Source organism: Triplophysa rosa, linkage group LG1 (genome assembly GCF_024868665.1).
Source record: "Triplophysa rosa linkage group LG1, Trosa_1v2, whole genome shotgun sequence".
Lineage (NCBI taxonomy): Eukaryota > Metazoa > Chordata > Actinopteri > Cypriniformes > Nemacheilidae > Triplophysa > Triplophysa rosa.
In genome coordinates this window covers 27,295,028-27,310,852 of record NC_079890.1, presented here as the reverse complement: position 1 = coordinate 27,310,852, position 15,825 = coordinate 27,295,028, and the positions used below count along the sequence as shown (strand labels likewise).

At 42.7% G+C, this 15,825-nt stretch overlaps 1 protein-coding gene across 1 annotated transcript in view; it reads left to right on the top strand.

Moving 5' to 3' along the window:
• Positions 1–15,603, top strand: part of tshz3b (teashirt zinc finger homeobox 3b) — a 35,789-nt gene extending 20,186 nt beyond the window's left edge. Inside the window, exon 3 of the mRNA XM_057332665.1 lies at positions 10,654–15,603. Coding sequence (XP_057188648.1) covers positions 10,654–14,057 — 3,404 coding nt within the window. The 3' untranslated portion in view covers positions 14,058–15,603. The remainder of the gene's footprint in view (positions 1–10,653) is intronic.
• The last annotated feature ends 222 nt before the right edge of the window (positions 15,604–15,825 follow it).

The following is a 15,825-nucleotide window of genomic DNA, read 5'->3' as shown; positions in this document are numbered from 1 at the left end:
ATTTCAGTCATGCAATAAATCATAGAAAGACAAACAGAATAATCACAGTTTTATTCTAAATAAGAGCTCAGGTTTTGAGATATCAAATTAAGGAGAAAATATGCAGGGTGCAATGCGACACCGAGCACAAACCTCATTGAAGAGTTGTGCAATTTTATTGATATGCAGCACTTAAATAAAACCCCTAAATTCCTGAGAGTTTATTTCACAGTAATTTACATTTTTGTGATATTGTTATGCAGTGAACAAGTCAAGAATTGAATACATCAATGTGGTCATTTTGATCATTGTTCATTTAGAGAAAATTGTCATAATTATTGCAACTTATTTAAATGCGGTATTTGCGCAGTGGCTTTATTAATTTTAATTTTCTTTTTCATGCAATGCAACATACTGTACATGTTTTTCATCTTTGTAAACAGTATGAAAATGTTAGATAATTTAGATATCACCAACCAGTCAATATATTCAGCTTTTCTGTATTTCTCTATGGATTTGTGTGTCGTGTCATACAGCATACCGTCTGGATTGGTGGTGTCTTAATTGCACATCCTGTTTACATCCTATTGTGTTTCATTTCAGCACGTAGCACACAAGTGCCATTTTCCCTCCGCCCCGGAGGGATGCACATTTCTTCTATATGTGCATTGTATGGATTTTCTCTCCTGCTGTACATATAAAGAATTGACACAAAGAGAGCGGGAGAAAAGGGCATAAGATAAAGATGGAGAAATAGTGGCTTCATAGCGTCACGGTGACCTGGTGTAGCTGGCCGACATTTTTAAGCATCTCAAAGTAAAGGTCCTCGGCAGTGCCGGGACAGCTGTAAGGGGAGCTGTTCTCTTGTTAACAGTGGAAGCCTGTAAAGAGAGAGAACAGGGTCCTCTGCCCTGGGCCTGGTTTTATGAGCTGAGAGTATGTACTGCCAGAGCCATGTCTGCTTATCTGGAAAAAAAGGAAGCCAGAAAGAATAAAATAAGGTTTCAGGCTTCGGTTTCACACAATCACCGAGGAAAATTTGCTATTTGCAACATTTTATTGCTACTGCTTTCTCAATCTTTCTCTTTGTTACTCTTTACTTTCTGGTGTCTTTGTGTGTTTTTCCTCTGGCTATGTCCTCAAACTTCTGGGAATTTTGTGGGAGAAAAAAGTAAATACATGTTTAACAGACCACCAACATATTGCCCCACCCTTATTAAATATGTGATATTAGGATCTTAAATCTGTTGTCAGCTGCAGTGGGTGTGTTAGTGTGTGTGTGTGTCTCTCTCTGTGGAGGGGCTGTGATGGCTTGTTTTCTTATTGCATCATTAGTTGAGGGGGTTGTGTGTTTACCAGGGCAGGCTGAACATTGTGGACATTAATGTGTCCTCCTGTGGTTTATGAGCCATTCAGAACACGTGCACACACACACACACACACACACACACACATATATGTGCAATCGACAGTTCACGTGACGATATACTGTACAGTCGAAAGAATTTGCTCACAAACGCAGACACAATTTTGTAGCCTCAAACCACATTTTTTTATTTTCAGTATAAAGAGGTGAAACGTTGCATGTTGCCGTCCACAGCTGTGTATATGTAAACTGGCCTCAGAACTGTGGGGACGTATAAAATTAGCAGAAGGCACTTTTGACTCACAGGGTTCAAGGCTCTGTTGTTGGCACAGTAAACAATTTAACATTATTTAGATGCATCCCAACAAAAAGCAGCCCATTGATATGCAACATTTCTGCTCGCTGCTTTTCATTAATATCCACAGATTGAGCGCAGTATTAGCCCATAGCAGCTGCAACAAGATGACACACACAGTCAGAATGAGCAAATCAAAGACATAATGTTGTTTTTCCCTGCCAAAACCTAGAGAACATCTCCTCTGCTGTTTTCCATCGTCTCGCTCTCTCGCTAGTGATGTAACTGTATAAGCATCGCATATTCATTTCTTGGGGTAAATAAATAGTATGTTAGCTTCACAAGAATTAGGCTACTGTTCTTTTCCTCTTCTGTGCATTTGCATCCGGACGTTAGAAAAATGGTGTATTTCAGCTGAAGGAGTCTGTTTGCTTATTGCTATACTGATGTTAGATCTGTTTCATAACCTTCCGATATTATCCGTTTTAAATAACAAACCTGACCCCAGCCCTGTGGCCAAGGGTGACGGTGAACGGCAACACCGCTGTAAACAGTCTCTCTTTAAACTGGTTGTTTTAAAAGCGCCTGGGAGGGGGGCAGTGTGGGGTGGGGTTGGGTGCACATCACTTTTTATTAGCTTAATAAATCACCTTTGTTGTCAATCAAGGCACAGAGAATAATTGGATATGGTTGAAGCCTTGCGTGATGGATTATAAATCATTCCAGATTAAATTAAAAGATAATGCACAAACTTAATGGTTTGTGTTTTGCAGTCTAAATTGCCTCCGAGCAGTGTTGTTTTCTCGCTTTATTGTGTGCCGTTTTTCTCCCCTTTAAAACACTGCACATTTCCCAGCTTTTACCGCTTCGCCTCTGCCGAATCCAAGCACCTCTCGTGTGCCGCCACGTCTTTATTTTCTATGATGTGTCCACGTGCCCGCGTGTTGTTTCTGCGTCTGGTTTTGTTTAGATTATGTGTCTGTTTTCGCGTCTGCCCCGCAGCTCGACTGCAGACCTCTCAAACGCAGCGCGAGCAATATCACAGACAATCAGTCCCCTCCCAGCTCATCTACACCCTCTGCCCTGTCTGCTTCCAAATCAGAATAAGGCAAATCTCTTTCTGTTTGCCTCGGCGGCCCGGCTCGATGCTAACAGATTAACCCTGACATCCTCAACAAGCAGGGCTTGCTTCTCAGGTGCCATCCAATGAGAGGAGAAGGAGAGAGAGGGGGAAAAGCCGACCCAATAAAGAGAGGAACAGGCGCGGAGGAGGCAGAGGCAGAGAGGCTATATCCTGCGTATTAGTGCTGCGGCTGCCCTGTCCGTTTACGTGCTGACAGATCCACTATTATCATAATCGGCCAGAGAACATGACGGGACGCTGAAGCGATGATGTCGTTTTATTTACGGGTGAGGCAGCCCCCCTCCTCGCCCAGCACTCGTGGGCCACATACCCCGGCGGGCCGGCACGAGCGGGCGAGTAGGTCAAATGACATCTTTTGATCAGAGCTGTCCAAAGAGATCAGAGGAGAGTGGCAGGTAATGGATACCCAGTGACACGCTGAATGGGGAAAGCCAGCGACTAGATGACTACATGTCTCCCATTAGGAGCATCTCTTTCTCTCTATCTCCCTCGCATTTTTGCTTTCCAGGTCCACTCTCTCTGTGTCTAACCCCCTCCACTCCCTCTCTATCCTTGTTTCAAGGCCTTTAGATTGACGTCTCAACGTGGTACCTAAATCAGTGGACTGCCACCGGCTAACACTCTGCATTATGGGTTGGAAAATGCCTATTATTTCGCTGCCTAACGTATCTGCCAAGTTCAGGGCTCGCGTATGAGACGGAGTGACTTTTTTCGCTTTAAATCAGAGATCTTGTCTATTTGCTTTCTCGTTTGTTTGCGTCAGACTGCTTTGTCATATTTACGTCGTCTGATGTTTCTCTTTATATATTTTTCTTTGTGCCTACACACAAGCGTGTTTATATTGCGCTGCTAATATGTGTTTTGCGTGTGTGTGGTAGCCGAGCCGAGCGAGGCCCTGGGGATCACAGCAAGGCAGATCTGTTCTCTCCCATTACCCAGCAACCCTCTCTAATGGGAGACTGACACACTCCTGTGATTCTGAGTGGGACAGAGGGAGAGAAAAGGAGGAAGAGATGTGCTATGGGAGGTATTACTGAAAGTAGAAGAGGAACTGCTACTCGCAGAGGAAAACAGAGATTCAGAGGGGGATATCTGAGTAAGATACACATGTATACTCATTCAAAGACGATCACCCCTCCCTCTGCCTCTCTTTTGGCCTCTTGGGAGTTCCCTGTGTTTGTATGAGTGTGTGTGTCTGACCTCTGGTTGCCCTGTGCTTTAGGAATGTGACTTCTCCAAGTGCAGTGCGTCTGAATAACAAAGGCAGGCGGGTGGATCGTTCGGTGGAGATCATCGTTTCTCTGTTTTATAATTGTTTGTCAGGGCGGTTCGAGGGCCGTTTGAGACAACAGAGCCACTGTGATCATTAACAAACATAAAACAATTTACAATTCAAACTCGTCTTTTGAATTTGGTTTAATTGAAGGGGTTGGTTGTCATCATAATTGGAAACCTGCTGGTACCATGCAGGCTTTTTAGCTAAATTTAAATATTTGTTTTGGCCAAAATATAGTAATTCATAAATGTAAATATATTGAAACATCTCAAACACATGATTATTTGTTCTAGTACAATTTTTGGCACACACGTCCTCTCCTCTCTGCACACCCAAACATCAGAGATTTGATCTACTCTGCACAGGTGGAGTTCATTCAGTGTCTCTTACATACCGGAACACCTGCAGCAGACACAGCTTTCCTTTACAATGTTCACTTTGCATTTATCCTGTGCTACCATTGGGTTTCACTGTGATATAGTCTAAAATACAGACTGAGAACTTTAGTTGCATGTTGGCACTTCAAGAAACGGTTCACCCAAAAATTACAAATCTTTTTTACTCAACCTCAAGTGGTTCCAAATCTGTATAAATGTCTTTGTTCTGATGAAGACAGAGAAAGATATTTGGAAGAATGCTTGTAACCAAACAGATCTTGGCACCATTGACTAAAACAGAACTTTAATGTTTTACCTGAAAGTATTACTTTCATAAAGGCACTGGCATTTTTTCAAGACTACGCTTTTCGTCTGATTTTGTCGCTGGAGATTGTGATAAATAGACACGTACACTAAATTGCTGAAATTATACACCATATTGAAAACAGGAAATGTTTTTAATTCTTTGACAGGATTGATGATTGTTTTTGAAATTGAATAAGGAAGACTTGTTATTCACCAGCATGATTACTGGCTAATGCCAAAAATATTCCAATGTATCGCCCTGGCTGTAAGGTTGGTTTGTCTCCATGTCTTCACGAAGTTCTTTTCTTGGTGTGTATCTATATTTATCAGGTTTGTCAGAGCAGCGACCTACTGACACGGATTATTTGTCTTTTGGACGTTTGTAGAGGACGTGCAGCCAGATGGACAGGTGAAAGGATCTTTGTTAACTGTGGAGAAATCTGAAGAACGTTAGGGGACGTTCTGGGCAGACATTGATGTTCATTAGTGACTGATAGCATTTGGAAGAGGTGGAGCATGATTTTACTCACGAGAATGTTCGTGCTGTGCTGTTTTAACCTCACAGTTCAAATATCTGAAGGAATAGATCCAAAAAGCACATCTAAGGTTTTTATTAGGTATCTCCCGGGGACGTGGCTCCAAAACGATTTTGTCAACAGAACCGCTTTTCGGTCACCATCTGAGCGCTACATAATTGAAGTCGATGATCAAACGATATTTCAGTTCAGCAGTTATTTAAACAATCAGTGATCACTGCGTTCGCTTACGCGCTCACAGGTTATCATCTCCTCTGCGTTTTCTTTAGCAAGGGGTTTCTAAACGCCTGCATCAGCACCGAGCCTGTTGTTGAATATAAATCAACTTTTTGTTTGTACGTTATTGTGTTGCTCACAGGATCATTTGTATGACTGAGCACTCGTGTGTGTGTGTGTGTGTGTGTGTGTGTGTGTGTGTACGAGCCTGTCGAATCTTGATGCCGTGTAGGAGTGTTAACTCCAGTGGAGGTGCTATGGCAGCGGGGGGAAGCTCTGTTCTCGAGCGTGGTTACCGGTTGCCGTGCACATGCGAGGGGGGAGAGCGGGGGTGTGTAAACATACACACACACACACATACACACACTGTCAGGGGCTCTCCCGCTGAGTGGCGTGAGCGGGCGATTAGCCGTGCTAGCGTCTGTGTTTACCAGCTCTCTCGCTCAGTTCTGCCAGCGCCGAGGCACCTCCAGCCCTGTTTCTTTTCTCTTTAATCCACACCAGCTCATTCTCTCACGCTCTCTTTCACCATCTCTCATTTTCATTCATTATTGTCGCAAAATGTTTTAGGTTTTAGGTAAGTCTGATTTGTTTTATTGCTTCTATCCTAAAGGAATATTTTGGGTAATTTTCAATTTAATGTCTACGTACAGCATCTGTGACAGACAATAATTTGACTCGTCTCGTAGCTTGTAAACACGAACAGTGAATGCGTTTACAGTAATACACTCGCAACGGAAGCCTGGCAGGCATGTGTGCAGCATCCCAAATACATGTTTCAAAAATGCAACCATCAACATTGTTTTGGAAGCCACAGCTGTCCGTAGACCGTAAGTTGTAAAAAAAAACACTGTTAATATTCTTTTAATGTTATCATAAATAAAAATACGAGATTTTTATCTGGTCTCAGGGACAATGCAGGGAAATGAAACCTTTATAGCCATGGTAACTATCAAACAAAAAGCATTGAAGCCATAGGTAGAAGCTTCTCGTTTCTGTCTTTTCTTTAACTTGTCATCTCTCTCTGTTACACTCCTCTGTCCATTCATCTCAATGTGCCATTTGTGGGCAGGGCAAGCTGGCTAGAGTGGTCGTAGTGAGCTCTCTTTTTCCCCGGCTATAGCCTTGGAGCAGGGCCTCCATCAGTCAGTGGTCCTGGTCGATGGGGCGTCTCTCTGGAATCGATGGCATGCCTGTCTGCTCCGACCATCCTTCTCTCTCTTCCTCCTATGTCCATTCGTGCCCTCTCGCCCACCCCTGCGCAGGACACACACACATCTCCTCTAACGCATGCTCGTGTACGTACGCCGTGTCCAGCCTCCCCACCGATTTGTCTGTGCATGTCAAATTGCAATAATTAAGCATTATTGATCCCAGATTCAATTAACTTCATTAACGCGGGTCATGATAGCCGAGGAGAGATGGAGGGGAGGTGAGGAAAGGAGCGAGGGTGGAGGAGGAGAGGAAAGAGGAGAAGAGAAGTGGATTGGTGCTATCTCATATTCTCCAGCCGCACACAGACAGCCTGTCTGCTTAAGGCTACAAACCATTTTCCTCCTAATGATATCACATTGCAGATAGTGGCATATTAGAGAGAGATACCTCCCATTATAAATGTGGGCTTTAGGGGCTATATATAGCAGCTTTAATTACCAACTACTCACTCTTTCACTCTCTCCAGCTCATCCGCACACCCAGAAGTATTGGACTGGGCTGCCGACTTCAACTGCTGTCTGTATAAGTGAGGCTGATTGCAAACAAGACCAAGCACCAGCCGCCGAGTGGTGTCTGCTTGGTTCACACGTAATAGTTCTATTCATGTATAGGAAGAGAGGTAAAAAGACATAAAAGGGTATTCTTTTTTTAACATATAAATGTTTGAGTAGAAGTTTATTTGCAGTACAATACAGACTGTCAACTGTGCCCACTTTGTCATTGGATGTGCAGATTTTGGTTTTAAACGTTTGAGGAAGTTTTGTAAAAACAAGTGTCATGACTCGTTGAAATTGTGAAATGAAATTATTTCATTAAATTAAATTATTCTAGCAGTACATCGGCCACCCTACATACTAATCAATACCAGCATTGGCCACTGAAAACCGTCAAATCTTAAAAAACAGGGCCCGGTTGCAAGAAACCCCTTAGGGTAAGAAAACCCTTCATTCTAATTGTAACAGTATTGTTACTAAGGTTTTTTTCTCACCCCAAGGAGTTTCTTGCAACCGGGCCCATGCTTTTAATTTGGACTAAGAAGGGAAGCTTGCTTCCTTAAATCGTTTAAGCTTTGTCTTAAAAAAATGAGGCATATTTGCATAGCACAGTTGTATTCTGTCTTATTTTGATGAAAGCACTAAAGGATTAGTTTGATCACTTTAATACTGTATGTATTAAGGTTTTCACTCTCTGATCATTTTGAAGACTGTATGTGTTCTAATAGCCCAGACACAGCGGCCCTTGAAGTTTGCAAGGTTACGCTCTCCACTGCCTTAGAAAACAGCATTCTCTGCTGGTCGTCTCCCTGGACATCCGAGTGTAAATTAGATCAAGCTTTTCTTCCAGTCTGATGCCAAATCATTGGGAGGTCATTCTCATTTTACCCCCACCCCACCACAGTTGGATCCAAGCATCCTGTTTTCTAATTAAAACAGCACCTGTGTGGTGTGGGTAAGCCTGGACCATAGCACTGGATTCAGAAGGTCCAGGGATGAAATCTCAATATTGTTCCCAGCCAGATCACACAGACAGAGTACACTGGGGGCTTGGGAACCTGGATAACAGCCAGGACATGCACCGACACTCAGCGTGTGTGTGTGTGTGTGTGTGTGTGTGTGTGTGTGTGTGTGTGTGGCAGATTGTCGGTCTCTCTCATTAGACCCTGCCTTTGCTTTCTTCTCATCTTTCAGCACTTCTATCAGGTTACCTGAGGCTGGGGGGTTACTGTTGATTGTTGTGTTGTCAAGCAGGTCTAATTCTGTGTTCGGTGTCTGAAAATGAATTTCGAGCAAAACACACACACGTCTCCCTCAGATTTGCTGTTGGGCGAACTCCTACACACCAGCGATACTTTGTGCTCTATATACAGTGAAGTTCAGGTCAAGGTTACAGTGAGATGAGTCTGAAGTGATGAGCAAACGCTCACTCTCTTTCACTCTCTCTCTCTCGCTCTCTTTTTCTCTCTCACAATTTTGCTGTTTCCCCCATCAGCACGCCTATCCTCCTTTTTATTTGAATCACCACCTAATCATTTTGTGTAATTATGTTCAAGGTTGATCTAGCATTTTTTCAAGTAGTGGTTTACTGGCAGGTAAAAATCTCATGGTATAACTACCGCCTTTTTTTGCTTGTGTGTGTGTGTGTGTGCGTGTGTGTGCGTGTGTGTGTGTTGTTGTAATGACTGTGAGGAGATTTCAAGTCAGGCAATGTATTTATTTGAAGGAACAGGGTTTTTACATTGCTATTTGGCCTTGATGTAAAGCTCGGCTTCTCCTGCTTCCTGAACGAAGGCATTGTTCTCTTAAACAGCTGTCGTTTTGGCTGATTCAGAACAGATGGCTGTGTGTGAGCGTGTGCATGTGAGTTTGTGTGTGCTGCACGATCGCAGTTGGTTGTGATTTGTGTAGGGGGCGATTCGATTTCACAGACTGGCTGTGATGTGTGTGAGAAGATGGATCCTAATAATAATGCTGTAAAAAATGTCACTGTCACATATTGCATGGGCTTTGTTCGAAGACTTATGCAATTTCTTAATTACTTTTTTGTATTTCAGTATGTCAGAATATGAAATAGCTACGGCTTATTTACAGTTACTATTATGTTTCCTAATTTTTTTAAAAATCTAATAATAATAGTAATTTATTTAATAGTAAATTAATTTATAATAAGGCTGCACATGTAAAGGTATGTACATTTACAATTAAATTAGCTGCGCCTGGAAGCAAAAATAAAGGTGTTGAGGGTTACAAAATGAGGGATCTTGACTGTTTTATTGCATTGTGTTTTATTTACTTTTATTATTTTAGTTTTTGTTACGCGTCCACGTTTTTTGGGCTAATATTAATACAATTATTTAAGTAGTTGATTCTTTAGAAATAAAAAGAATTTCTAGAAATAATTGACAAGTTTAGAATAAATTCTACACGGTGTGTGTTTAAGTTGTATGATAAGTGTGACGTTTGCGGTATTTAGACATGATAGAATGTGTTCACAGAAAACCAGTGTGTCCAATAGAGTGTCTTCTCTCTCTGATGTTTACATACCTGGTCAAAAGAGAGATTAACAGATACAGTTAGGAATGCATGGAATTATTTCAGTGTATTACATTGCTCTCTTTCTTTCTCCACTCTCTCTCTTGTTCTGTTTTCATCCTGTGGAACTTTAACAGAATACATTTGTTTCTTATTTCATCATGCTGCTTTGTGTATAACATGACCATTTCTTTTCGTAAGCAGTAGCGCTCTCCAGGCTAAACTGTGAATAATAACTTCAACTTTCTAATCTTTTGTAATTGACGCAAATGTGTTTTGTGCAGGGATTTTATGTCGGAAGTGTACATACAATCATTTTTATTTACAAGCAGGCAAGCCTTTGCAGGGTAATGAGTGCGAATGCTTTCTTAATTTAAATGGCGAGTGTGTCTGTTTGGAAATGCATTAGGGGCTGCTGAAGAAGCGTAAGACATATTAATTGACAGACAGGAACTGCTGTCTCTGAGGTTGATACAAGTAATTTATTACTTCAGAAACGAATGCCACCTCCAGAATGTGCTTCATTAATTTCAAATTTAGTTTTAATTTCAAGCTGTTGCCCCTTGAGAAGAATAAGGTGGCAACTTCGGTTTGAAGAGTCATTTTTTCTGTTCTTTACCCCCCCCCCACCATTCTGTCTTTTCAGAACAAACAAAGGGAGGAATATAACTTCATTCCATGTGGCAATGTAATGCAATAGGAAAGTAGAGAAGGAATTACTGCAGCAGTTTATGATATGAAAAAAGTCAGACTGATTGTTTTGTTTGTCAGTGCTGAAGGAAACACTGATGCCTGACATTTCTATCAGCTGTCTATCCACTATGCAAGGCATTGTGGGAATGCAATGTGTCAAATCTTCATAATTGGACACTGTGATAACATGTCTTTCTTTTCTCTTTTTTTTTTACCTACAGCATATGTGCCAGAGGAGCTGAAGGAGGCTGCCTTACTAGATGAGGATGTCGAGGGTGAGGATTCAGCTGTGGAGGAGGAACCTGCCATGAAGTATGCGTGCCAGGACAAGGACTTACTCCTTAAAGACAGACCTGGCTTCCACGACTCTCCACCTGCTGATTTTTCCAGCCACGAAATGGACAGTGAGTCGCACCTGAGTGAGTCCAGTGACCGCATGTCAGACTTCGAGAGTGCCTCTGTAAAGAACGAAGAGGACAGCTCAGCCAAGGAGCCTCTCACTTCACTTTCCTCAACTTCATCGATGATGATGACAACAACAACCACGCCAAGCGGTGAGGAGGTTGCACCATTAGGCCCCGACAGCCTGGAGCAGATGAAAGCTATCTACACTAGCTTCCTGACCAATTCCTATTGGTCATCGCTGAACTTGAATGCCCCCCAGCAGCCAGCTGAAAAGCCCCCACGTAGCCACAGTAGAAGCAGCAGCAGTAGTAGCAGCAGCAGTAGCTGTGGCAGTGGTGGTTACGACTGGCACCAGACAGCTGTGGCTAAGACCTTGCAGAATGCTTCACAGAACCAGAGCAGACTGCTGCATCCAGCATCCGAGCCAAACCTCTTCAGTACTGTGCAGCTTTACCGACAGAGCACCAAACTCTACGGCTCCATCTTCACTGGCGCAAGCAAGTTTCGTTGCAAGGACTGCAGTGCTGCTTATGACACTCTTGTTGAACTTACTGTACACATGAACGAGATGGGCCACTACAGAGATGACAACCATGAGACAGACAGTGAAGGTACCAGGCGCTGGTCAAAGCCCCGCAAACGTTCCCTATTGGAGATGGAGGGGAAAGAGGATGCACAGAAAGTTCTTAAGTGCATGTACTGTGGCCATTCCTTTGAGTCACTGCAGGACCTTAGTGTTCACATGATCAAGACGAAACACTACCAGAAAGTGCCTCTTAAGGAACCTGTTACACCTGTGGCAGCTAAGATTATCTCATCAGCTCGTAAAAGAGCCCCTATTGAGCTAGAACTCCCCAGCTCACCAGACTCCAATGGTGGTACACCCAAGCTCTCTTTATCTGACCCCAATGACCTTCTGGCGAAGACCCACAATCCTTACATCACACCCAACAATCGGTATGGACACCAGAACGGTGCTAGCTACGCGTGGCAATTTGAATCACGGAAATCCCAAATCCTGAAGTGTATGGAGTGTGGAAGCTCGCACGACACGCTGCAGGAGCTTACAGCTCATATGATGGTCACAGGACACTTCATTAAGGTCACTAACTCTGCGATCAAGAAAGGCAAACCTATAATGGAATCTATGTCCGCAACAGCTCTAATCACTATGTCTGCCAATGATGAGAAAGTACAGTCTGTGCCACTGGCTGCCACGGCATTCTCCCCACCACCACCCGCACTTCCTCCCGCTAGTATTTCCCCTGCAATCACGCCCATGGAGATAAAAAAGGAGGAGAAGGAAGTTGAATGTACCAAGGAGTCAACCAATTGCAAAGACAAGAAAGCAACAGAAAGTGAAAGTGAAGAGAAGTTTGAAGTTTCATCCAAATATCCGTACTTGACAGAGGAAGATCTTGAAGAAAGCCCTAAAGGGGGGTTTGACATTTTGAAGTCTCTTGAGAATACAGTAACATCTGCCATCAACAAAGCACAGAATGGCACACCCAGCTGGGGTGGCTACCCCAGTATTCACGCTGCCTACCAGCTTCCAAACATTATGAAACTTTCTCTTCGCAACTCTGGGAAAAGTTCCCCTCTGAAATATATGTTTTCTGGAGAAGAGATCCTATCTCCTATCAAAAACCAATCGCTGATCTCTCCACCTAGTTGCCAAACGTCCCCTTTGCCCAAAAACAACTTTCATGCCATGGAAGAGCTTGTCAAAAAAGTGACTGAAAAAGTGGCCAAAGTAGAGGAGAAGATGAGAGATCCTGGAACTAGGTGTTCCCCTCTTAGACGGACCACACCCTCTCCTTGCAGTAGCGATGCAGGGGAATCTGCCAGAGGGGAGTCCCCTAAAGAAAGGAGAGGGGCCAAAACTCCTGAGACCAATGGTGGGGGAAACACTCACAAAGACTCGAATGGTGAAGCTCTAACTAAAGAGTCTGTGGAAAATGGCACCGACCACGCTATCAAAACTCCTGTTTCTACCTTATGCAGCAGCACTGCTATTATAACAGATCACCCTCCTGAGCAGCCATTTGTTAACCCTTTAAGTGCGCTTCAGTCTGTCATGAATGTTCACCTTGGCAAAGCTGCCAAACCTGCCCTGCCATCCCTTGACCCCATGAGCATGCTCTTCAAAATGAGCAACAGCTTAGCAGAGAAGGCAGCAGTAGCTGCTTCCACTCCTTCTCACACCAAAAAAACAAATGAGCACTTGGATCGCTACTTCTACCACATCAACAATGACCAGCCTATTGATCTGACCAAAGGCAAGAATGAAAAGAGCACCTCCCTGGGATCTGCTGCCCTGTCCTCCTCCACCTCTACTCCCACCTCAATTTCACCCGCATCAACCATCACCATGGCCAAAACCTCATCTGCTGTGGCTTCCTTCATGTCCAACTCACCTCTGCGTGAGAACGCCCTGTCTGACATCTCTGATATGCTACGTAACCTCACAGAAAGCCACGCGTCCAAGTCCTCCACGCCAACAAGTCTGTCGGAGCGTTCGGATATAGACGGGTCGACACCTGAGGAATTCGAGGAGATCTCTCCCGCTCAGAAACGAAAGGGCCGGCAATCCAACTGGAACCCTCAGCATCTACTTATCCTGCAAGCACAGTTTGCTTCCAGTTTGCGTCAAACGGGTGATGGAAAATACATTATGTCAGACCTCAGTCCACAGGAGCGCATGCATATTTCCCGCTTCACTGGCCTTTCAATGACCACCATCAGCCACTGGCTGGCCAACGTGAAATACCAGCTGAGGCGGACAGGTGGCACAAAGTTTTTAAAAAATCTTGACTCTGGCCACCCTGTCTTCTTCTGCAGTGACTGTGCATCACAGATCCGTTCGCCCTCCACCTACGTCAGCCATCTCGAGTCACATCTGGGCTTCCGGCTCAGGGACCTGGCAAAGATATCTGGGGAGCAGCTTGTTAACCAGATCTCACGTCACAGCAAGGGTTTCTCTGAGAAACTGCTCTCATCCCAAGCGCATTCTTTGGCCCATTCAATCCCAAACCCCAGCCCTCACTCACTCTCCCCATCCCCTTCCCCAGATGAGGAGTCAAGTGGCACCTCATATCAGTGTAAACTGTGTAATCGGACTTTTGCCAGCAAGCACGCTGTCAAGCTCCATCTGAGTAAGACCCATGGCAAATCCCCTGAGGACCATCTTATGTATGTTAAAGAACTTGAGAAACCTTAGCAATGGCCAAGGAGGAAAACTCTGACTCGTCTCCCTATCTCTGTCCTTTTTTCAAGCCTGACTAACATTTCTTAAGGAGAAAAGAATTCAAAGAACTTAAAGTAACTAACGAAGAACTAACTGCACATAGATGCCAGAAAACTACTGTTTAGTTTTGGCACATCATTTAGAGTTTTCCTGCTGGGAACACTCATTCAACCTTAGAGACATTAACTTTCTGCATTTTTAGTTGAAAATGGAAAACCGAGAAAAACAAATGATAATTTTCTAACTGTGCAGTGTTGAGTGAAGAGGTGCTTTTGTCACTGTTAAAATATGAAGGTAAATAAAAAAAGACCTAAAATGAAGTTGTAAGTATTTGAAAGTTGTGTAAATTGGATTTTTTTGGCATCGTTCAGATGCAGTAAGCTGCATGCTTTAATGAAATGGTTTAGTTCAATATTTGATAACTAAAACTGGGATTTTCTTTATCTCTCTTTCCTTCTCTCTTATTTTTTTTCTTTTTTTATGTGACATAAGTATGCTGGTGTCAGCATACAAATTTAACCCTCTGAGTACGTCTAAATAATTCTATATTTACCACCTACAGAAAAGTAAAGAAAAATATACATAAAAAAAGAGAGAAATTAGAAATTGGAAATTGCCAAGTTCATATGTATTTGAGCAGGCAAGTTCTAAAAGAATTGCATTGTCATAACAGACCACCCCATATACACAGACAGCTTGCAGTGCAGAAATATATGTGAATCCAAAATGGCAGTCTTTTAGTTTGCTCAAGTCAGGGGCCTTTATGAATTCAGGTCGATGTAAAAATATGTACATAAAAACATAAACTAATTTCTGTCTAAATTATGCATCATTTTATATTTTTTAATTTAAGATGAGTATGACTATCTACTGGTGCACAATATATGAAGACATTAATGAAATTGTTTTGCACAATAGTTTTATAAATATGTTATTTAATCAGAAGATATGAAAACGAGAGGGAAAATCATGAAAAGAACACCCTAAAGTTTTATTTCCACCTCGTGCTCAAAGGGTTAAACTTCGTGTACAAGACAAGTACTTGTTCCATCATTTCACTTAAATGGTTGTATAAAAAGATGCTACTTTATAATGTAAGGACGAAATCCACAATGTAACCTTTTATTTATAAACACTCTTGGTTGTTGTTTCATATTGTAGAATGCCTTTCTTATTGGTAACTTTTATTTTATTGTTCTGTCTAATTATTCCTCCATAAAACCACACTGCAGCTTCATCCTTTTTGGGGATATGAAAGGTAACCGTGGTTACCTTACCTCCAATTGACAGTTCTGCTACATTTTGGCAGTTAATTTACTGAAGTAACTGACAGCTGCCAGTGAATGGAAATCGTATGTGTAAAATATTGGCATGTTAACAGCACAGGCACTGTTATGCATTCTGTGCCGTGTTTCCTTTTTGTTGTTGTTGACAATGAAGCACTCATTATATGACTTCATATAACCTTTTTTTCTACTGCAGCATTAAATTGAAATTGTTTTGGGTTTTTTTGCAATAACTTGATGTGTCATGGCTCACAAGTCTGTCGGGCGCTGGGGGGATAAAAAACGAGGGATTAAAGCAAACTGCTGTCAGTTAAATAGCAGACGACAAAAGTGTGAAGAGAGTGGTCCGGTGGTCTAACCCAACAGCCACACAACACGGAGTGTGTTTGTTGGTCTCTCAAACAGGAAGTGTTTTCCTTTGATGTTGCAGACTTTAATGGTGTTATATAATTTGT